At 43.7% G+C, this 22,719-nt stretch overlaps 1 protein-coding gene across 1 annotated transcript; it reads right to left on the bottom strand.

Annotated features, from left to right (window-relative positions):
* Positions 1-13,513: 13,513 nt before the first annotated feature.
* Positions 13,514-22,142, bottom strand: INPP1 (inositol polyphosphate-1-phosphatase). The gene is given in 10 exon segments (XM_045032844.1): positions 13,514-13,559; positions 13,561-13,724; positions 13,726-13,871; positions 15,361-15,403; positions 15,405-15,526; positions 16,999-17,052; positions 17,055-17,156; positions 18,251-18,287; positions 19,094-19,165; positions 22,077-22,142. Coding segments are annotated over 10 exon segments (852 nt in total).
* Positions 22,143-22,719: the final 577 nt, after the last annotated feature.

The following is a 22,719-nucleotide window of genomic DNA, read 5'->3' as shown; positions in this document are numbered from 1 at the left end:
CAGCCCTGGCCTTTGGGAAATATGGTCACCCTATCTTGTATGTGCGTCGCTGCTCATCCAAACCCTGCCTGCCCTGTGCGTGGGAAGGGGGGCTCCGACGAGTGGCTCAGTCCAGTCCCATAGTGTGGGGGAGGGCTCAGGCCAGCCCCACGCGGTGTCCTGTTTTCCCTTTGGGAAATAGGGTCACCATATTAAGGAAGGAAGTTGAGAGAAAGCCGCACGTTTACAGAGTCAAAGCAGACAGAGAGGATGGAATAATTTAAAGTTTTAAAACCAAATGTGCAGTACAGTATCCTCACTGTAAAGATGATAACTGCGGTTATCAGTAAAAATAATAAATTGGAGAGCGAAGTAAGAGTATGTCTTTACTGCAGTTAGCCCAGATGATTGGCACCTGGGGTTAGCCTCACCTGGTGTGAGCAACCACACTGCAAAGTCCTACCTGAGTTACGGTGCACTCACTGACTGCATCCACAGGACTTTCGTGAGCACAGCCAATGGTTCTTAATGTAAGGGGATTGTTGGCCCCTTACTAAAACTTAGTGGGGCGGGGGGGGTTGGTTGGCCATTTCCTAGTACCAAAGAAAGGGGAAGGATCAATAGGAAACCAGGACCCTGAGACTGACAGTCCCCACGGGCAACGGGGAGAAGCCAATGCTCCAGGTCAGCCTGATTGACAGGGCAGGCAGGCTAATGAGGGAGTCAGGAAGTCAGGGGTCCCGTCCTCCTTGTGAGCTGGAGCTGCCTGACCAGAGTGGGGCTGAGCTAACGAGAGAGCAGGATCTTGAGCTGCACCAGAGCCAAAGCGAACCAGAGCAGCAGCCTGAGTTAAGCTGAGCAGAGCAGTAGCAGGGCCAGAGAAGCAGCCCAGAGAGCTGTGCTGAGAGCAGAGCTGCAGCAACCAGGACCAGAGAAGCAGCCCAGGGAGCTGCACTGGAGGCTGAGCAACAGCAGCAGGAGAGCTGAAGCAGAGTGGAAGTGGGGCTGGAGCTGTCTGCAACCAGGTGCAGTGAGTGGCTGGGAAGCATGAGGGGGACCCTGGGCAGCAGGCCCAGCGCAGGGAGATGCTCCCAGCCAAGAGGCCTTGCAGGCCAGACTTGGAGGGGGTTCGTAACCCTGATGGGACGGGGTGATGGGGGGGACGATGCTGGGAAGAAGGATCCTGCCACCAAGAGCCTGAAGGCGTATGGCCACCACCAGTGCAAGAGTCTGACCTGCGGCATCCCTGACCTGGCACATGTGAGGAACAGGCTGTGAACTTCCCTTACATTCCAGAGACAGCTGTTTGTGATGTCCCCATGCCACAGAGTGGGGTTACGTTTCCCTTTAGCTTTTCCCATTTTTTCCTTATTTTTTAAAATTGATTGCTGTTTAATAAATTGTATTTGCTTGAACTATATGCAATGATCAGTGGGTCAGGGAAGCATCCAGAGCAGAGTGAGTACCCCAGAGTGGGGACAATCTAGCCCCGTCATAAAAGACCATGACAAGATAGGGGATCAAGCCCCTCAGGAATCCTGGGCTCACCCTTTTTGGGGTTATGAGGACTCTGCCATATAGAAGTGTGGAAGGGGAGTCCTCAAAGTCAGGCAGGCCTCTGGGTTAAGGGAGTGGGAGCAAGGACTCAGATCCTTTCACTAGCCAATTCCACTAGGGTAGTGTAAAAGCCGGGAAATTCTCAACAGTAGCAGACCATTCCCCCGCTTATACTTGTGCTGCAGTAAGCTGAGCCACTCTATGATTCTTTTCCAGTGAAATGTGGGAGAACTCCTCTGTCCTTTTGAGCACAGGGGGGAACTGGGGGAACACACTGGAGGACTATCAAAGCTTGAGTGATTTAGTCCAAGTGCTGACTGCAAAGTGGGTGGGTTACCTGCCTGAATGAAAGCAGAACCTGGGCTCTACCCCCAAGCTGGGCCAGCTAGCCTGGCCTGAGTTGCAAGCACCACTAAACTCAGGTGAGAGGTTTTTGTGTGTGAACGGGAGGAGTTTAGGGGCAACATCCTAAAGGGCAAAGGGCCAAAACCCGAACTCCAAGAAGGAGATGTCTTGACACAGTGAAGAACTAACCTAACATTTGTCTATGGCAGTGAGTCTCAACCCGCAGCCCGATCAGCACACAGCTGTAGCCCATGTGACATCCTCAGGGCCGTACAGGTAGTGTGTATATATAGTGTGTGGATGAGGCCCACATAACACACAGAGAGCTGCATATGTGGCCCATAATGGTAAATAGGTTGAGAACCGCTCAGTGGTGCTGGAACATTTTTAATAGTGGGGGTGCTGAAAGCCAGCCCCCTTACCCCTGTCCACCCTCTCCCTCCCCTGCCCCCCTGCTGAGGCCGGGAGCCTGGGCATGCAGGGCGGCAGCCAGAACCCCTGGCCAGCAACTTGAGACTCCCTTAGTTCCTGCGCCTATGGAACCGCTGGTCTATGGGGAATATTTTCAAAGGTCCAAATGGAGTTGGACACTCCTCTTTTTGCCTTTCTAAGTCTCCCTCCTCTGTCCATTTCAACTCCTCAGATACGGACACAGGAACTATATAAGATGAGTGCAGGAGCATGGGACTCTCACAGCCTCACAGACTTCACAGGACAGTTATAAACTCTGACATTAACATTCAACAGCAACAAAAAGACTGAAAATTATTTTAATAATGGGAGTGCCAAACATTTTAAAACATCTTACAGTCTGCCAGCGCTGGATACATTTGTCAGACTATACAAATGTTTTCAGGGCCAGTAAGCATTTGTAGTCAGTGGTCGTGGGTCACAAAGAAAAATTTGATCTTTGCAGTCTCGGACTCCATTGGCTGAAGCTGTCAGACCAAGCTATTACTGTAGTTCAATTAGCTCAGTACTGCAAACACAGGAAGCCCCACTGAGGGCTGGAAATAGAATGCTAATATGCTGCCTCTTCTTGCAGACCCCGCTATGTCATTCCTCAGAGCTATGTTTTTAAATAGATGGACTTAACCATCCCTCTCTTTTATGGCTTTCTTTTGACATCCCTGGAATATTTCTTAAAGGATATATTCTCCACTCTGTGAATGGAGGAATTTTGGCAAACTATATAACCATATAACATCTGTTAGCAAGAGTGAATATAGAGGTTTGCTATAACCTGTGATGAGAATGTGAAATTATAGCTGAGGAATGCTGAGTGTTGATGTTGAGCAGCAGGTAGTAATTTACATTGATTTATTTTCCTGTATATAAAAGAATGTTTCTTAGTAAATCTACACAGCATTCATGAGGACCTGAGCCAGTATTGACTGAATTTGGCAAAGATTTCCATTGACTTCAATGACAGTTAGATTGAGCCCTGATGGAGTCATCCTGTTGACTTAAGCCAGTAAGGACTACTTACATAAGGAAAGGTAGCAGGATTCGGCAATATTACAAACAAGTGTCTGGATCATGGCCCATGTCTGAAAATCTTTACCCTCCTTGAGAATACAGATCCCTCCATTCTTTCAGACATGGAACTGAGAATTAGCAATGCCAGGAAAGCTATGTACTTATAGCCAAAGAAATTCTCTAAAAAGAGAGAATGTGGTTACAATTTATTCCATCTGCAGTATTTTTAAGGAAAACTCTAAGATAATATAAAAGATATTCTCATCACTGTTCCTGAAATGGGTATGGGTTTGATCCAAAGCACATTGAAATCAGTGGCACATTTTTATTTATAAAAATGTCTCGTGCTTAAAACAACTTTGACATTTTCATTGCTATGAATTGGGAACTGAATACTCTCAGTCCTGCTGCACATCAAGGGCTGGGCATCCTGCTGAGAAATACAATGCAGTATTATTATAATTGTAGTGTTAGCCTTCACTGATGGTGGACTTACTAATCAGAATTGTAGGGAAGGGCAATACTGCATTTTGGTTGATTGCTGGAGATGTGCCCAGCTTGACTTATAGAGATTTAAATTATCCTACTATTTTCCCAGCTATATCACTAAAATATTGTAGAAAGAACATTAACTGTGTTGAACATCTTTAAGTTACCAGTAGACTATAAATAGCTACATATGCTTCACTATTTAAAAATCCTCAATACATTGTAACCAAATGCAGATATTAAAATAGTGATAGGTATTTGAAAAAACTATTATTGCTCTGGCAGTATGTGCCTGCCTAGAACACCCCACTGTGCTAAAAAGATGTGGCTCCTGCTGGGAAAAGGCTCAGTGGCGTCTGTTGCCTCATCTAGCTAGAATAGAAGTTAGAGAAAAATTTGAACATAAACCATAAGTCATTTAGTGCAGTATGAACAACACTTGCTGTGGAAAGAAATATTGGGCATTATATACATGGTATGCACTTTTTATACTTTGCCTTTGCCATTATTTTTCAAGAGAGCTGAGAGACACCTAGTGGACAGGATTGTTAGTTAAACAGCTTAATTTCCCTTACAGGATCCACCTTATCTGACAGTGCTTCCACATTGTAAGATTGTACTTTGAAGGCAAAAATTCTCAGTTGATACAATATAGTCAATTTTTTCATATAGTGGCTTCAATACTCTGAGTCACCAAAGCCTTTACTACATCAGTCAAACAAGAAAGAAAGGTTCAAGGAGAGCTTTATGCCATTATGGCCTGCTCCAAAGAATACTGTTATTAAAGGAAAGACTCCTGTTTCAGTCAGGCCCCAAATATGTTCCACAGAAAACTTGGATAACTGTATCACTAGTTTGATTAACTCCTACGTGACTTGATCTGATTATATACATAAGGGATTCAGCAAACTGACAATATCAAGAAGGCTGAGGAGTTTAATGCATATTGTGTTTGTCTTCATTAAAAAACTTAATGGTGATGAGATCCTCAACACAATATTAACAACAAGGGGGGGAGGAGAGAAGTCAAAACAGGGAAAGAACAGGTTAAAGAATATTACATAAGAATGGCTGTACTGGGTCAGACCAAAGGTCCATCTAGCCCAGTATCCTGTCTACCAACAGTGGCTAATGCCAGGTGCCCCAGAGGGAGTGAACCCAACAGGCAATGATCAAGTGATCTCTCTCCTGCCATCCATCTCCACCGTCTGACAAACAGAGGCTAGGGACACACTTCCTTACCCATCCTGGTTAATATCCATTTACAGACTTAACCTCCATGAATTTATCCAGTTCTCTTTTAAATGCTGTTATAGTCCTAGCCTTCACAACCTCCTCGGGCAAGGAGTTCCACAAGTTGACTGTGCGCTATGTGAAAAAGAACTTCCTTTTATTTGTTTTAAACCCACTGCCCATTAATTTCATTTGGTGGCCCCTAGTTCTTGTATTATGGGAACAAGTAAATAACTTTTCCTTATTTACTTTCTCTACATCACTCATGATTTTATATACCTCTATCATATCCCCCCTTAGTCTCCTCTTTTCCAAGCTGAAAAGTCCTAGCCTCTTTAATCTCTCCTCATATGGGACCCGTTCCAAACCATTAATCATTTTAGTTGCCTTTCTCTGAACCTTTTCTAATGCCAGTATATCTTTTTTGAGATGAGGAGACCACATCTGTACGCAGTATTCAAGATGTGGGTGTACCATGGATTTATATAAGGGCAATAAGATAATCTCTGTCTTATTTTCTATCCCCTTTTTAATGATTCCTAACATCCTGTTTGCTTTTTTGACCGCTGCTGCATTCTGCGTGGACGTCTTCAGAGAACTATCCACAATGACTCCAAGATCTTTTTCCTGTTTACTATCATCTGCAAACTTTGCCACCTCACTTTTTACCCCTTTCTCCAGATCATTTATGAATAAGTTGAATAGGATTGGTCCTAGGACTGACCCTTGGGGGATACCACTTGTTACTCCTCTCCATTCTGAGAATTTACCATTTATTCCTACCCTTTGTTCCCTGTCTTTTATCCAGTTCTCAATCCATGAAAGGATCTTCCCTCTTATCCCATGGTAACTTAATTTATGTAAGAGTCTTTGGTGAGGGACCTTGTCAAAGGCTTTCTGGAAATCTAAGTACACTATGTCCACTGGATCTCCATTGTCTACATGTTTGTTGACCCCTTCAAAGAACTCTAATAGATTAGTAAGTCACGATTTCCCTTTACAGAAACCATGTTGACTTTTGCCCAACAATTTATGTTCTTCTATGTGTCTGACAATTTTATTCTTTACTATTGTTTCAACTAATTTGCCTGGTACTGACGTTAGACTTACTGGTCTGTAATTGCTGGGATCACCTCTAGAGCCCTTTTTAAATATTGGCGTTACATTAGCTATCTTCCAGTCATTGGGTACAGAAGCCAATTTAAAGGACAGGTTACAAACCGTAGTTAATAGTTCCCCAACTTCACATTTGAGTTCTTTCAAAACTCTTGGGTGAATGCCCTCTGGTCCTGGTGACTTGTTACTGTTAAGTTTATCAATTAATTCCAAAATCTCCTCTAGTGACATCTCAATCTGTGACAATTCAAAAGCCGGCTCAGGTTTGGGAATCGCCCTAACATCATCAGCCAGGAAGACTGAAGCAAAGAATCCATTTAGTTTCTCCACAATGACTTTATCATCTTTAAGCGCTCCTTTTGTATCTCAATCATCCAGGGGCCCCACTGGTTGTTTAGCAGGCTTCCTGCTTCTGATGTATTTAAAAAACATTTTATTACCTTTTGAGTTTTTGGCTAGCCTGTCTTCAAACTCCTCTTTGGCTTTTTTTATTACATTTTTACACTTAATTAGGCAGTGTTTATGTTCCTTTCTATTTACCTCACTAGGATTTGACTTCCACTTTTTAAAAGATGCCTTTTTATCTCTCACTGCTTCTTTTACATGGTTGTTAAGCCACAGTGGCTCTTTTTTAGTTCTTTTACTGTGTTTTTTAATTTGGGGTATACATTTAAGTTGTGCCTCTATTATGGTGTCTTTGAAAAGCGTCCATGCAGCTTGCAGGTATTTCACTTTAGTCACTATACCTTTTAATTTCTGTTTAATTAACCCCCTCATTTTTACATAGTTCCCCTTTCTGAAGTTAAATGCCACAGTGTTGGGCTGTTGAGGTGTTCTTCCAACCACAGGGATGTTAAATGTTATTATATTATGGTCACTATTTCCAAGCAGTCCTGTTATAGTTACCTCTTGGACCAGCTCCTGCGCTCCACTCAGGACTAACTCAAGAGTTGCCTCTCCCCTTGTGGGTTCCCATACCAGCTGCTCCAAGAAGCAGTCATTTAAAGTATCGAGAAATTTTGTCCTGAGGTGACATGTTCCCAGTCAATATGGGGATAACTGAAATCCCCCGCTATTATTGAGTTCTTAATTTTGATAGCCGCTCTAATTTCTCTCAGCATTTCATCATCACTATCACTATCCTGGTCAGGTGGTCGATAATTGATCCCTAACATTATATTCTTATTAGAGCATAAAATTACTATCCATAGAGATTCTATGGAACATGTGGATTCACTTAAGATTTTTACTTCATTTGATTCTACATTTTCTTTCATATATATTGCTACTCCACGCCCCTCCCTTGCAAGACCTGTTCTGTCCTTCCAATATATTTTGTACCCCGGAATGATTGTGTCCCATTGATTGTTCTCAGTCCACCAGGTTTCTGTGATGCCTATTATATCAATACCCTCCTTTATCACGAGGCACTCTAGTTCACCCATCTTATTATTTAGACTTCTAGCATTTATTTACAAGCACTTTAAAAAATTGTCACTTTTATTTGTCTGCCCTTTTCTTATGTGTCCGATTCTTCATGTGAATGTTTCTCATCTAATCTGGCCCCTAGATTATCCTCTTCCATCCTCTCCTCCTGACTAAAACCTAGAGAATCTCTATCAATAGACTCTCCTCTAAGAGAAGCCCCTGTCCTATCCACGTGCTCCTCTGCAGCAGTTGGCTTTCCCCCATCTCTTAGTTTAAAAACTGCTCTGCAATCTTTTTAATGTTAAATGCCAGCAGTCTGGTTCCCCTTTGGTTCAGGTGGAGCCCATCTCTCCTGTATAGGCTCCCCTGTCCCAAAAGTTTCCCCAGTTCCTAAACCCCTCCTCTCTACACCATCATCTCATCCACACATTGAGACTCTGAAGCTCTGCCTGCCTACCTGCCTGGCCCTGTGCGTGGAACTGGGAGCATTTCTGAGAATGCCACCATAGAGGTCCTGGATTTCAGTCTCTTCCCTAGCAGCCTAAATTTGGCCTCCAGGACATCTCTCCTACCCTTCCGTATGTCATTGGTACCTACATGTACCACGACCACCAGCTCCTCCCCAGCACTATACATAAGTCTATCTAGATGCCTCGAGAGATCCGCAACCTTCGCACCAGGCAGGCAAGTCACCATACGGTTCTCCCGGTCATCACAAACCCAGCTATCTATGTTTCTAATGATCGAATCTCCCATTACTAACACTTGCCTTTTCCTAGTGCCTTTTCCTCCCCCCGAGAGGTAACCTCAGTGCGAGAGGATACCCCAACACCATCTGGAAGGAGGGTTCCAACTGACTGCTCTACTTCCCTGGACCTTTCATCCTCCTCAACAGGGCAGGGGCTGTCTGACCGGAGGTGGGACAATTCTACAGTGTCCCAAAAAGCCTCATCAACATACCTCTCTGCTTCCCTTAGCTCCTCTAGTTCTGCCACCCTGGCCTCCAAAGCCTGTACGCGGTCTCTGAGGGCCAGGAGCTCCTTGCACCGAATGAACACATACGCCACCCGCCCACAGGGCAGGTAATCATACATGCCGCACTCAGCGCAATAAACTGGGTAGCCCCCACTCTGCTGCTGGGCTTCTGCCTGCATTCTCTCCTACAGCTACCTAGTTAATGAAAAGGTATTTTTTAAATCAAGAAGTTTTGAATATAGCTTAGTTTACAGGTTTTAAAGAATGGCAAGTGAACCGTGCCCCCTTCCCACTCCCCTTCCAAACTCCCTTGTGAAACTCCCTGTTAGCAGCCCTGGTCACTTGCTCACTGCTTTATAAAGCCCTGGCCTTCTTGATAGCCCGCCCACTGACTAAGGCTCAGCCAATTAACAGAGGCTTCTAGCTTTCAAACCTTACTTTGAAGCTCACAGCTTCCAACTGCCAGCCACAACACACAGTCCTTCAAACAGACAAACAAACACAAGCTCAGCACACAGCAAGTAACCCACACACACTACAGACAGCCACTTACCCCAAGGGTCCTGTATTTGCTGCTCCTTCACCTGGAGAACTCCAGGATATATTGAGATAAGTTAGATGTATTCAAATCAGCAGGGTCCAATTAAATTCATCCTAGGGTACTTGGGGAACTAGCTGAAGGAATCTTGGAACTGTTGGCAATTATCTTTGAGAACTTGGAGGATGGATGAGGTCCCAGAGGACTAGAGAAGGACAAACATAGTATCTATATTTTAAAAAGGGGAACAAAGAGAACCTTGGGAATTATAGACCAGTCACCCTAATTTTGATACCTTGAAAGATACTGGAATAAATGATTAAACTATCAATTTGTAAGGACCCAGAGGATAATAGGGTTTTAAAGAATAGCCAGCATGGATTTATCAAGAATAAATCATGCCAAACCAACCTAATTTTGTTCTTTGACAGGGTTACTGGCCTAGTAAGTGGGCCGGGGGCAGTAGCAGATGTGATATTTTGATTTTAGTAAGGCTTTTGACTGTCCCACATGATATTCTTATAAACAAACCAGGACAATGTGGTCTAGATGAAATGACTACAAAGTGGGGGCACAACGGGTTGAAGGATCGTAGTTGTAGTTCAAAGAGTGGTTGTCAATGGTTCTCTGTTAAATTGAAAGGGACTTAGGTAGTAAGGTTCCACAGGGTCAGTCCTGTGTCTGGTTCTATTCAGTATTTTTATTAATGACTTGGATAATGTAGTGGAGAATATGCTTATACAATTTGCAGGTGACACCAACATGGGAGGAATTGCAAGCACTTTAGAGGACAGGCTTTAAATTTAAAAGAACCTTGACAGATTGGAAAATTGGTCTGAAATTGACAAGATTAAATTGAATACAGGCAAGTGCAAAGTACTTCACTTAGGAAGGAAAAATCAAATGCACAACTACAAACTGGGGGGAATGGTTAGGTGGTAGTACTGCTGAAGAGGATTTGGCCGTGAGAGTGAATAACAAATTAAATATGAGTCAACAATGTAATGCAGCTGTGAAAAATCACATCCCAGAATGATATTGGATCGAAAGAAGTGTCATATGTAAGATATGAGAGATAATTGTCCTGGTCTACTCATCACTGGTAAGACTTCAGCTGGAGTACTGTATCCAGTTCTGGGTGTCAGACTTTAGGGACAAATTGGAGTGAGTCTAGGAGAGCAACAAAATTGATAAAAGGTTTAGAAAACCTGATTTATGAAGAAAGATTTTTTTAAAATTGAGCATGTTTAGTCTTGAGAAAAGACTGGGGGGAGGCATGTTAACACAGTTTTCAAATATGTTAAGGGCTGTTATAAAGAGAGAAGACTGTGTGCAATTGTTATCCATGTCCACTAGAGGTAGGACAAGAAGTAATGGGCTTAATCTGCAGCAGAGGAGATTAAAGTTAAATATTAGAAAAAAATTTCTAAAATCCTCATCACTGGAGGTTTAAAGAACAAGTTGGACAAATGTCTGCCAGGAATAGTCTAGGTCATTGATTTTCAACCTGTGGTCCGTGGGCCCCTGGAGGTCCACAGACTATGTCTAAGATGTCCAAAGGGGTCTGCACCTCCATTCAAAAAAATTTTAGGGGTCTGCAAATGAAAAAAGGTTGAAAAGCACTGGTCTAGGTTTACTTGGTCCTGCCTCTGCGCAGGGGGCTTGATGACTTCCTGAGGTTCCTTCCAGCCCTACATTTCTATGATTCTGTGAAACATGGCTTATCCCTTGGTGTATGCAGCAGCATAAGTAGGGCTCTCATACCTCATGTTCAAAGGGTGTTCTACACAGCACACAAAACTTGCATAGTTCCCAGTGTTAATCTGGAGGGCATTCAATACACTGAAAGAAATAAGGAAAAAATGGCTGTCAGGAACTGGAAGAGAGTTTCTTATTAATATAGCAACATAAAAGAAAAAAGCAAACCTAATTAGGTAAAGAGGAGAAGGGTATGAAGTCAGAGGATATGAGTGCAAGGGCTGCTGCTTATTACACGAATCATAGTCCTCTCACTGTTTCCTTGTGCTTCCTGTGTATCTGTTGCATCCAACTGTTGTCTTTTGCTGTATACTTTGATTGTACTCTTCAGGGCAGGGCTCTTCCGTTATGTGTGTATTCAGTAGTTAGCCACAAAGGGTCTCGATTCCTGTTTGGGGCCAATACAATGCAACACAAGTATTAAAAAATAAGAATAAGAGTATATCACATACTTAGCATGAAAATGAATGAATCATTTAAAAACAAACTCATTGGACAGAAGAAAGTAAATTTTATTGACGAAAATATTACTATACTGCTACAAATTTACTGTAGATGTCTTTTGTACAAATTGGAAGTATGTGAATATAATAAATACACAGATGTGCAGAATGTACTATAAGCATAGGCCCAGATTTTCAAACATGTCAGAAATGAAAGTGCATGCCTACTTTATGCACACAAATCAGGTAACTGTGCATGTAAATTTTGCATGTGCAGATACTCCTTTAATCATTTGACAATGTGGTTCATAATGCACTTACTGTGTTTCCAAGAGCAAAACAAAGGCATTGATACCTATAAGAGAGAAACCCTGGCAGAGAACTGAAAAACAGTCATATGATGAATAAGCAGGTTTCTGCTGTTTACATCCTCACGGGTGAATAACAGAGGAGTCAAATGCAATGTCAAATGCAGCTCAGTGGAGTGAAAATTATTATTCCCTACTGACAAGGCAATCAGATAACCCTGCAATGCCATTACCCTTGATGTGACTATTCTGTGGAGAAGCAGGCTTTTAATTTGGCACCTTTACAAGCATTAAATTCATTTGGTAAAGGAAAAGAAAAGCAATATGTAAAAACAAATACTAACTACACAGGATATATGCCTTTCATATTTACATATGCACCTTTACATATCACTGGGTGAACACTAAGACACGAGCTACTGTTTGTATGTAAAAGCATTAAGGCCCTGAACCTGCAACGAGCTTCATGAAGGCAGATTCTGACTTCAGTGGGACTCCATGTGGGTACAAGGCTGTGCCTGTAAAGAATTCATTGCAGGATAAGGGCCTAAGATGACATTTTCTATTATTTGTGGTTTAGGGGTGAAATTCACTGTAGCACTGGGTCTATTATTGGGACTTAAATCATACATAAGCTTTGTGCTGGCTCTTTCCACAGGGAGGAATGGTACCCTTTGAGAAATTCTATTTTATTAAACATTGAAACAGTATCTATACATGTGTGATAGTCCCTCCCCTATTTTTGTTGACACCAGGGACGTCCAGAGCCAAAAAGCACAAGTCTCTACAGCTTGAGTTAAAAAGTCAGGCTCCGCAGCTGAAGACCATAACAGACTCACTCCCTGTGACCACTGAGAACAGAGGGAGACACAACACACATTGACCAGTAGGTTTCATGTGGAACTTGCCTTGTTTTACACTGGACAATAGGTATTGTTTATTAAAAATAGTAACAATAATAAACCTACTATTTTATATACTCAGATATGAGATCAGTTACTCTGCACAGAGATGTGAAGACCCTGAAATAGTTGTATTTGTTTAAATGGTTTTATATTGCAAAACATATTTAGCGGTGAATTTGGATGTTTGAATATTTGTTTCATTGTTTGTGTTTTTGTTAATGGGAAATGTACTTTAAGACTAGAGTGGGCACTTGATTGTAGTGTTTTTAGAAGACTCCAAGTGCATGACAGCCCCATCTATATTTCCAGGGTGTGAAAGACCCTGCCTGTGTAAGTTCCAAAAAGTCTAAACTTGGCCTCTTCAACTCCCATTAACTTCAGGGGCTGGTGAGGGAACTAGTCATCTTGCAGGAGACACTCAGCACCTCTTGCATATGCCCCAGAAGTGACCTGTCCCCTCACAAAGTCATGCCCCATCATTGTTAATCATTTTGGTTTTTTAAAGCAAGATTTGTTGTGTGTAGATGTTCCAAGATATTTTGGAACCAACTCCTCCTCCATCAAGGTGAAAGAGTCACAGCTAATGGGTCTGATATTGCTCCCACTTAGAATCAATGGAAGTTTTATTAATTGGGTCTTTAGAGCAAAAACTGTGTGATTAGAATGCAGTGAAATCTGTATGAGACCACGCATATTAGGCAACCTCTGGTCTTAAAAGGTTGCCTCAAAGCATCCTCATGTGTACTATGGGCTATTCAGCTTTCCCTTTATTAGTAGGCCGCCTCTACTGAGCAACTGGTTTGGGGGCAAGTTTCACTACAGTAGTGTATCATACAGAGATCTGGTTTTGCCTTAGAAGCTACATAGGCAATTATTCATCAAACTAAATTGAATTCATTCTTTAAAACAAATTAAATAAGAAAAAGTCCTCTACCATCTTCAGTAGGTTGATTTGACAATTTATGGTAACACAGTGATCAAACAGAGGTTTTGAATCAGAAGACTTAAAGCTTCCCAAATGTTTCTCAGATCTGTAAGCTGCAACCCCACCTTTACTGGCCCATTTTTCTGTTTCAGTGGCCCCTTAAACTTCTACAATATATAGTAAATGTGGCACATCATGCATTATTTCTTGTCATCTCATTAAACATTCTTTCAAGTCTACTATTCCCTCCTCCTAAGGATCTCAGCACAGCATGCGGGGCATAGCAGTTCCACTTGAACGTGGAATCTTCTGAAATGAGATAAATATCAACAAAACCTTGTACAACTCAAAGGCTTTTGTAACCAGTTGCATGTTGAGACCATGGGTGAAATCCTTTTCCCAGGGAAAATGCCAGTTGACTTCAGTGGGGCCAGCATTTCACCCTATAGTTTTGATCTCTGATGGGACCAATCTTGGGTCTCTTCCTCAAGAATTTAGGCAAATGGTTCTTTTTGAGCCATATACTAGTACAGCTCTATAAAATGGGTGATAGGAAGCACCAATGGAATATGGAAAAGCATCATTTTACCTCTCTCCCCAGAAGCCTGGGTATATCTCTTCTACATTGTACCAAGTACTCCTGAGCCAAGAAGAGAGAGATTCAAGGTTACTCTCACACCCAAGCCTCCATGCTCCAATCCACAGCATTACTGCCAAGCTAATGGGTCTAAGGCCTTGACATCCACAGCCATCCTAACAACACAGAGAGGAGTATTATCTTTGAATATGTCTTGTTTTATAAGCTCCATTTGATTTAAAGAGAACAGTGCCACTAGTGAGCAGCAAAATTATTAACCTCTATGGAATTTACATGGGGCCAAACCCTGCTGAATTCACTCAGTGCCTGGTTCTGGTATCACTTATTCTTGTGCAGGAATAACTCAGCTGAAATCAAGTGAGTTAATCCAGTGTAAAACTGATGGGAGATCAAAATCAGATCATCAGTTTTCTCATACTAAACTTCCTATTGACTGCAATAGGATTTTTGGCTAGTGTGAGGACTGAATAAGCATAGAACACAACATGTTTACTTCATAAATATATATGCGTATTTTGTGTTTTGGGCTATACTTGACCAGAGGTGAAAGTAAGCCGGTATGGTCCGGTACGGCATACCAGCAAGAGCCGGTATGCCGTGCCTGACCACATCGGCTTCTGCAGCGGGGATTTAAAGGACTTGGGTCGGGGAGACCCAAGCCCTTTAAATCCCGGCCCGCAGCTCCGGTGGCTGGGCTGGGGCTGGCATTTAAAGCGCTCCTCTGAGCTTCCCACTGCGGCGGGAAGCCCGGAGGAGCCCTTTAAATTCCAGCCCCGGCCCGCCATGGCAGCTGGGCTGGGCGGCGGGGAACTCAGAGGAGCCCTTTAAATCTTGGCCCCATCCCTGTCCCACAGCTCTGGCGGCTGGGATGGGGCCGGGATTTAAAGGGCTCCTCCGAGCTCCCCGCTGTGGCAGGGAGCCCGGAGGAGCCCTTTAAATCCCACCTGCAGCTCTGGCGGCCGGGCTGGGGCCGGGATTTAAAGGGCCCGGAGCTCCATGGTGGCTGGAGCCTTGGGCCCTTTAGTTCGCCCTGAGGGCTACCAGCCACCTCCGCAGCTGGGAGCCCCGTGGGTGATTTAAAGGCTCTGGGACTCCCAGCCAGAGCTGGTGCCCCAGGGCCTTTAAATCTTGAGGCCCCGCCTCTTCCGGATGAAGCCCCCCCAGGACTCCGGCCATACCGGTAAGTCCTGTGAGTTACTTTCACCCCTATACTTGACGGAATTTTGTGTGAACTGTAAATGCAAGATGAATAAGAACTAACTCAAAAATATTTCTCTTTTTCACTTGGATCTTGTGCTGCAAATGGTTTATTGATGACTGACATCAAAAGGCATCCCAGTTTGTATGTCATATGCTCCAGTTAAAATAGTTACACACTGAAGCCCAGATGGGAAAACTCCTTGATTTGGCTGGACATCTGCAGAACCTTTTATTTACTGGGAAGTGGAATCTAAAAATGGAATAATTTTATAACAATTAAAGACACAATTAGAACCACGATTACGTATGTAGGCAATGGGCCTGCGTCAGCAGTGCATACACTGACTTCTGGCCCCAGGGATGGAAAGTCCAGCTGGAAGAATGCTGCAGTGGCACAAGGTGGCCTCCTGCAACCACTGCCCCACTGTTGGCATGGAGACAGCCAGTGGATCCTCAAAAAGGAGTGACACTGGCCAACGATGGGGCATGGCTAGAGCAGGGGTTCTCACAACACGTTTTTTGGCAGCCTCAGAATGTGGCAACCAACTCTGGTTGGTGGCCACTCTGACAATTTTTTCCCTAAAATATTTAATTAACTTTAGGAAAACTCAACAGTAAAAATAATGTACAGTTATATTTTGGTGCCCCGGGTCCCACTGCCTCCCCAGACCCCACTGCTTCTCCCTCTCGCCTCGGGCTCCCTTCCGTGGCCTCGGACATCAGGCTTACCCCACTTCTTGCCTCTGGACCACAGCGCCCAGTAAGGCCGGCCCTGCAGAAGCCCAGAGCCAGAGCCCCATGGCTGGAGCCGGGGGTGGGCTGAAGTCCCAAGCCCACAGGCAGAGCCCTACTACTGTCAAGGGGCTGAAACCCAAAGCCCTGAAGTTGTGGGGAGGGGGCTGAAGCCCACCTCAGGAGGCCCACAGCTGAAGTCCGCTGCAGCCGGGTGAGGGGGACTATAGCCTGTCACTGGAGCCTCTGGCTGAACCGGGCGGGGGAGGCTGAAGCCAGCTGCTGAGCGCTGCAGGGAGGGGCCACTGCTTTGCCCCCTCCCCCATTTCTGCCCAAGAGGCTATTGTAGCCACAGGAAAATCCACTGGTGGCCGCATGTGGCCACGGTGGCCACATTTGAGAAACACTGGGCTAGAGCCAGGGCCGGCTCCAGACCCCAGTGCGCCAAGCGCGCGCTTGGGGCGGCATGCCTGCGGAGGGTCCGCTGGTCCCGCGGCTTCGATGGAGCATCCGCAGGAGGTCCAGCGGAGCTGCGGGACCGGCGACCGCCAGAGTGCCCCCCGCGGCGCGCCGCCCTGCTTGGGGCAGCGCAAATCCTAGAGCCGCCCCTGGCTAGAGCATCCAGGATATGTGCTGTTTGGGGCATCTATGGAGTCCCAGATAGAAACTAAAGCTATCCATCCCTGGTTGAGTCCCCTGGGTGAGTGCTGGCATCACCACTGCCTACTCACACGGGGTGAATTCTCCCTGAGGCACAGCGGCTCCCAGTGGCACAACGTTATAGGTTCAATTATACCTGTAGTAACAAAGGGGGTGAATCTAGTCATACATTGGGGCACAAGGGTAATAGAAGGTTTTTATCAATTAAATGGGAAAAAGGCTGGCGTGTCCAATGCATAGGAAAAGGTTGATTGTGTTCATGGTGATACAGTATACTAGAGAGGGTATAAATTCCTCAGTTATATTTGTTCTTCCCTTTTGTTATCCTACCTATAGTATCCACCCAGATACTCATAATATCTTGTGGAATGTTTATCTCCTTTACTGCTTCAGTGGGTCTATAAATGCAATATCTTAATGAACTACTTCAGCTAGTAACTTTGATGCCAGAATGTTCCCAGCAAGAACTTTACTAAGAAACTATGCAGCTTCCTGTCGTTGAGTAAATGGTAACTTTGATCTTTTCTTCAAAAAACTAACATAAAAGGAAACTGTTTACAGAATTTCTGTCACCAGAGGAAGACTTATAAAATAATGTTTGTGGTGATTAATACAGGGAGGTTAGACAAGGCTCCCAAGTTTCTCAGAAATCATTTTTTAACAATGCTAGATTCTTCTTTCTGCTTCTTTACTTTCAGTACTAATTAGATTTCCCTCCCCTGTCCACTTGACAAACCCAATTTCACTGACAGTTGGATGTGCAAGTTATGGAAGATTATGTCCCAGATTAACATGCATACCATGGAGACCCTCGGAAAGAAAGGGGTCTAAATCCTAGATTCCTTACTCAGGCAAAATGCCCACAGAAATCACTTAAAAAATTAAATACAAGATTGACTTATTTGGTTTAAACAATAGGTTACTGTGTATGCAAGTGCATATTTCTTACAAGATAGTACTTTTCATTAGTCCACAATTACATATTTACACAAATTTAACATCTATTGTCATAGGATAAATACATGCAGTTTTATTCAATATTGAAAAGAAATTCGACAACACTGAAGTGAAAGAAAAATAATGACCCATATTTGCAAATTGGAAAGTCTAAAGTTAGGCACCAAATACTTAAATGTGTTGCTTGATTTTCAAGTAACTCTCTCTGAAGTCATTCAGAGCTTCTAAGAACTCAGCACTTTTGAAAGTCAGACCAATTTCTTACATGCCTAAATATGGAGGTTGGAGCTTAACTTTAGACTCCAACTTTTGAAAATCTTGGTCTCAGCCATTTTTTTTTTTACAGTGATTTCCACAGGAATTCACTGGACTCTGAGACTTTAATCAGAGGTGCAGGTATTCAGCACTTTTGAAAGTCAGGCTATTTAGGTGCCCAAACATGGATTTAGGTGCTTACGTATAGGCACTCACATTTTTCCATTTTTTGGCTGTGCCCCCCCCTTACACCAGGGCTGAATTTGCCCCCTTAAACATGACAGCATGTAGTGGTGTTAAGACCCTATAATTCCTCAACACAGAAAAAAGAGTCAGATAGTGTAAGTCAGGGCTTCAACAGTTTATTTGCTTTTATTTTGCAGCGAGCATCTTAACCTTAACGTAATCTATATTGTGTGTGTGTGTTAATATTTTAGAATCTGGGCAACGCTAGTAGTTGAATTCAGTTTTCATTTTAGTTATCCACATGGTATTAAAATAATAGGCAAGTCATTGATGCGCTGATGAAACACATTCTCGTGAGAACATGCTTAGACTACCCCACCCTCTGTATTAGGAAATACTGTCTTGATCCTACACCATTATAGTCAATGGGAGCATTGCCATTAACTTCAATCAGCATAGGATCAGGCCCTAGTACACCATGTTATTTTTTAAGTTTTAAAGAAACATCCCAGGTAAAGACGTATGGACAGATCGCGATTCTTATAAAACCTTTGAAGATGAATAGAAACATTAATATTTAATGATTCTCATTAAAAGATTTCTATACACTTAGGATGTGTAGACTATTGTGTCCAGTCATAACAAGAATTGATAATGTGAATGTCTATGTATAATTGACACAAATGCTATACTATACATTTACCATACTGTTTTTGTCTCTACTCACATTTTCAGCTGGAAATTAAATTAACTAACAATAGATGAGAAACCTGAGCTATTTGCTTTGTAGTGCTATCAGTGCAATCTGAGTTAAATTATTCATGTGTGGAGCATTTCTGAAGCCATTTTGTATCACTTGACATTCCTGTTTCCTAAAATATACCATGTTCACAAGGTATTTGAAATGGGACTTAACATATTGTAGTATTTACTGTGGAAAGCTTTAAAACATCTGTTTGTTTCAGAGTGTCAAGATGAGGATCAGAATAACACAGGAATCAAGTTACAAGAAATAGATAATAATAACCCCATACTTACCCAGCTCATTAGTAAATTCATTGGATTTCTCCCCAGCAATGTTTTTTTCCAAACCTGGAAACTAAATTGAGTGTGAAGAAAAACAACATATGTTTAGTTTTGAACAAAATTTTAATTTGGGCTTTGAAGGGCCCAATTCTGCAAAGTGCTAAATGTCCTCAATGTCCGTTGAAGCCAGTGGGAACTGAGAACACGGAGCACCTTAGGAGATCAGGTCCAAAACTAATAATGTAGTACTGTACTCTGCAGAAATTCAGAGATTCATGGTTTATATCGTACTTGCTTCTCTGGTCTCCCAAGACATAGTACCATGGAACCAAACTGAATCAGGAAGCAAAGTAACCTCTTTTTTTCCCTGCCACAGAACTTTCTTCTCCAGACTTTGCCAACAAAGCATAAATTTGGCTGGTGATTAGTCAGATCAGAGAATTAGTCTCTTGTCCTAGGAATGATAAGAGTTTAAAATCCAAAGTCCACTGAAATCAATGGAAGTCTTGGCATTGACTTCAATGGGATTGGAATCAGGCAGATAGTCATACACACCTGTCAGCTATTCAGAGAGAACATGTAGGTGATATATAACATCTAAGAGCAGAACCCAGAGAGGGTGTTCCCTCCATTTTTTCCTCTCTCTTCTGGTTTTGTCTGTTTACCAGACCATCCAGTTCCATTCATCCTCCTGATGGTCACTGCAGTGGCATGGAGGTCCAGGAGATAAGAGCAATGCTGAATAGTGTAAGCCAGCAGTTCTCAACCTTTCTGGGCTCAGGATCCATTTGAAAATGTTTATGGCCTGTCATGACCCAATAAATAGTCTGGGATTTGAAGCCCTGGGGTTGTTTTGGTCTGAACCTGAACCTGCCCCCCTCCTCCCCCAGAGGAGTTGGTCCTGCCCAGCACATGTAGTGCTGAGCAGCCACAATGGCAGCTCCTTCAACTCCTGTGCTGTGGGGCTGGCTGGGCATCGCAATCCCTAGGACTGTAGCACCGCTCAAGTTTGGCCCCACCCTCCTGACTGGACAAACTTGTGAGAGTGGAGTTGTGGCCTGGCTCATAGGATTGCAATGCTACTCACTCAAGTCTGGCCTACTCGGACTCCCATCATCACAATGGCTGGGCCAAATCGAGTGGCGCTGGGACGCCACAGGTTGCATTGCCTGGAGCAGGCAGGCGAGCCCAACCAGCCCTGTGAGACAAGAGCTATAGGTGCTGGCACACGACCCTTTGAAACATTCTGGTGACCCAACAGTGTTATGTACATGTTTGTTTTGTAATTATTTATATACTGGGTTTGGTAAAAATATTTCCCCAGTGTAGCACAGTGTATAATGTAAAGGTCTACATCCTGTGGTTTTTACACCTTCCCTGGAACCCAACATCCTATCAGGTCTAAAAAAAGTATGTTAAAAGTGGAGCACTTAAAAGTTAGGTAATGCCAGAATTAAGGTTCCTTGGACTTCTCATCCAGTCTCAGTGTCCTCCTTTTCCCTGGCTCCTTATCCCAGTCTCTTTGTCCAGCTAGTCCCCTTCAAGTCTACACTCCCCTGCCAGACTTGAGTCCCAGTCAACTCCCAGCCCTCTACCACAATGCCTAGGTCTGGCACTTGTCCCCTCCTCCACACTGCCTGGGTACCATTGTGGGGTGCGAAGAGAGAGAGAAAGGGAGGATGTCACTGAGAGCACAGGTGAGACAGGCTCCCTATTCTCACTTCTAGTGCCTGACCTTACTCCACCTTAGAGCAGTCATTACAGGAAAAAAAGACAGCTTCATCCCTAAAGCTCTGTGGGGATAGCAATTCTGTCACACATAGGAGTTTTGATGGGATGGAGTATATTCAAAATGTCTGCTCAGCACAAGGAGCTGTGACACTCAAGCATGTTCAGTGAGGATAGAATCTTTGGAGATTTTAGCTGCTAAAATGTCTAGCAACTCTCTACTGAGCATGTACAAACTGTGACTTTTCAGAGGTTTGTAATTTGACCAAATCTGGGCAGATGTTCATAGGGACAGCAAAAGGCACATCTTTGACATAAACATCAACTTCCTGCCAAATTTCAAGTCCCTAAACCAAAGTATGGGCGCACACGAGCTTTCAAAAAAAAAAATTTTTTTTTATTACATTGAAAAACAATGTATTTCCCCCTAGCCTTATTCTAAGAAATGACTGAAGTGTTTTGGCTGAAATTGCAAAAAAAAGCTCAGCCTGAGGTAGATACCTGCCATGGAAATTTCATCCCAAACTACTAGTTTGGCAGTTATAAATACTGAAAACTGTCTTATAATGGGAAATGTTAGGCAACCTTAATAGATGGGGGCTATCAGTCACACCTCTACAAAAACTATCTACTGAAACAGACATTTTCTGTGTGTCCATTGTGAACATATGTATTATAACAATACTTCACTTTTTAGTTCAATAATAAATATGGTACCTAATTTGCATGATGAAATCGACAACTGTAACCATTTACATAGCACATTACACTTTAAACGAATGTTTATTAATTCTTACAATAGCCCTGTTATGTAGCCCTGTTATCCTTCTCCCCATATCCATCATGCTTGGCAGGGAGCCACTTAAGCCAGCCGATGGGAGACGCTGAGGACACGATGTGTCCTAAGTCTCCCCTCTCACTGTTAGGTTCCACAGGCTTGGTCTCACTACAGAGTTAGGTTGATGTAAGGTAGCTTATGTCAACCTAACTCTGTAAGTATCTACATTACAACATTGCTCCTGCCGATGTAAGTTGCTCACTACACTGACCTAATAACTCCACCTCTGTGGAGGTTGATGTAGTTAGGGCGATGCAGTGTCAGTGTAGACACTGCTTTTCTTATATTGCCTGGTGGTGTGAGCCCTGTGTGGGGCTGACAGCTTAGGCTTTCGGCCCTGGGTCAGTCTGGGGGGACACCCTAGCTGTCAGAGCACCACACAGTTAAGTCAATGGAAGTACTCCTAGTGAAGACGTACACTGTTGACAGAGGGGGTGTAGCGTGGACTTGAACCACTGCAGTAATTACTGCCATGGCTGTACATCGACCTAACTTAGGTCAACTTAATTTTGTAGTGTAGGCAAGGCCTAAGTCCAGGCTGCAGGAAGGTGCTTGGCTTGGCTTGGCTTGCGATCCACAGCTGGAAACCACCTGGAGTCAGGCATCTTAGGCATCTATACAGCAAAGAAAAACAAACGGCTAGTTTGTGCCAGCCGACTTGGGCTTGTGGAGCTCAATATTATTTTATTATATATCCCCAGCAGGGCTGGCCTACCATGAGGCGACCGCCTCAGGCTCTAGACTGTGGAGGGTGCCACTAGGACCCAGAGTGTAGAAAATTGTGTCTGCTGCTGGTGCATATGTATTATCTCTGCTCTAGATGCACAGAGATGGTGGAGTGCTGTGCTGGAAGAAGAAGGGCACAAGAGACATAACAGGCAGGCAGGAGAAAAGGTGAGAGGGAATAACAGAAAGCTGCAGGAGCTGCAGGGAGAGAGGGGAGGAGAAGCCTCTTATGTACCTCTCTAGCACCCCCAGGAGCCTGGACTGATTAACACCAGCTTCTCAGGGAGTTTCCTGCTGCTTCCCTGAACCCACTTGAGGTGACTAGGCAGTCAACT

Source organism: Mauremys mutica, chromosome 10, assembly GCF_020497125.1.
Source record: "Mauremys mutica isolate MM-2020 ecotype Southern chromosome 10, ASM2049712v1, whole genome shotgun sequence".
Taxonomy (NCBI): Eukaryota; Metazoa; Chordata; order Testudines; family Geoemydidae; genus Mauremys; species Mauremys mutica.
Note: the sequence above shows the minus strand (reverse complement) of the source record. Positions and strands in the feature narration are given on the sequence as shown.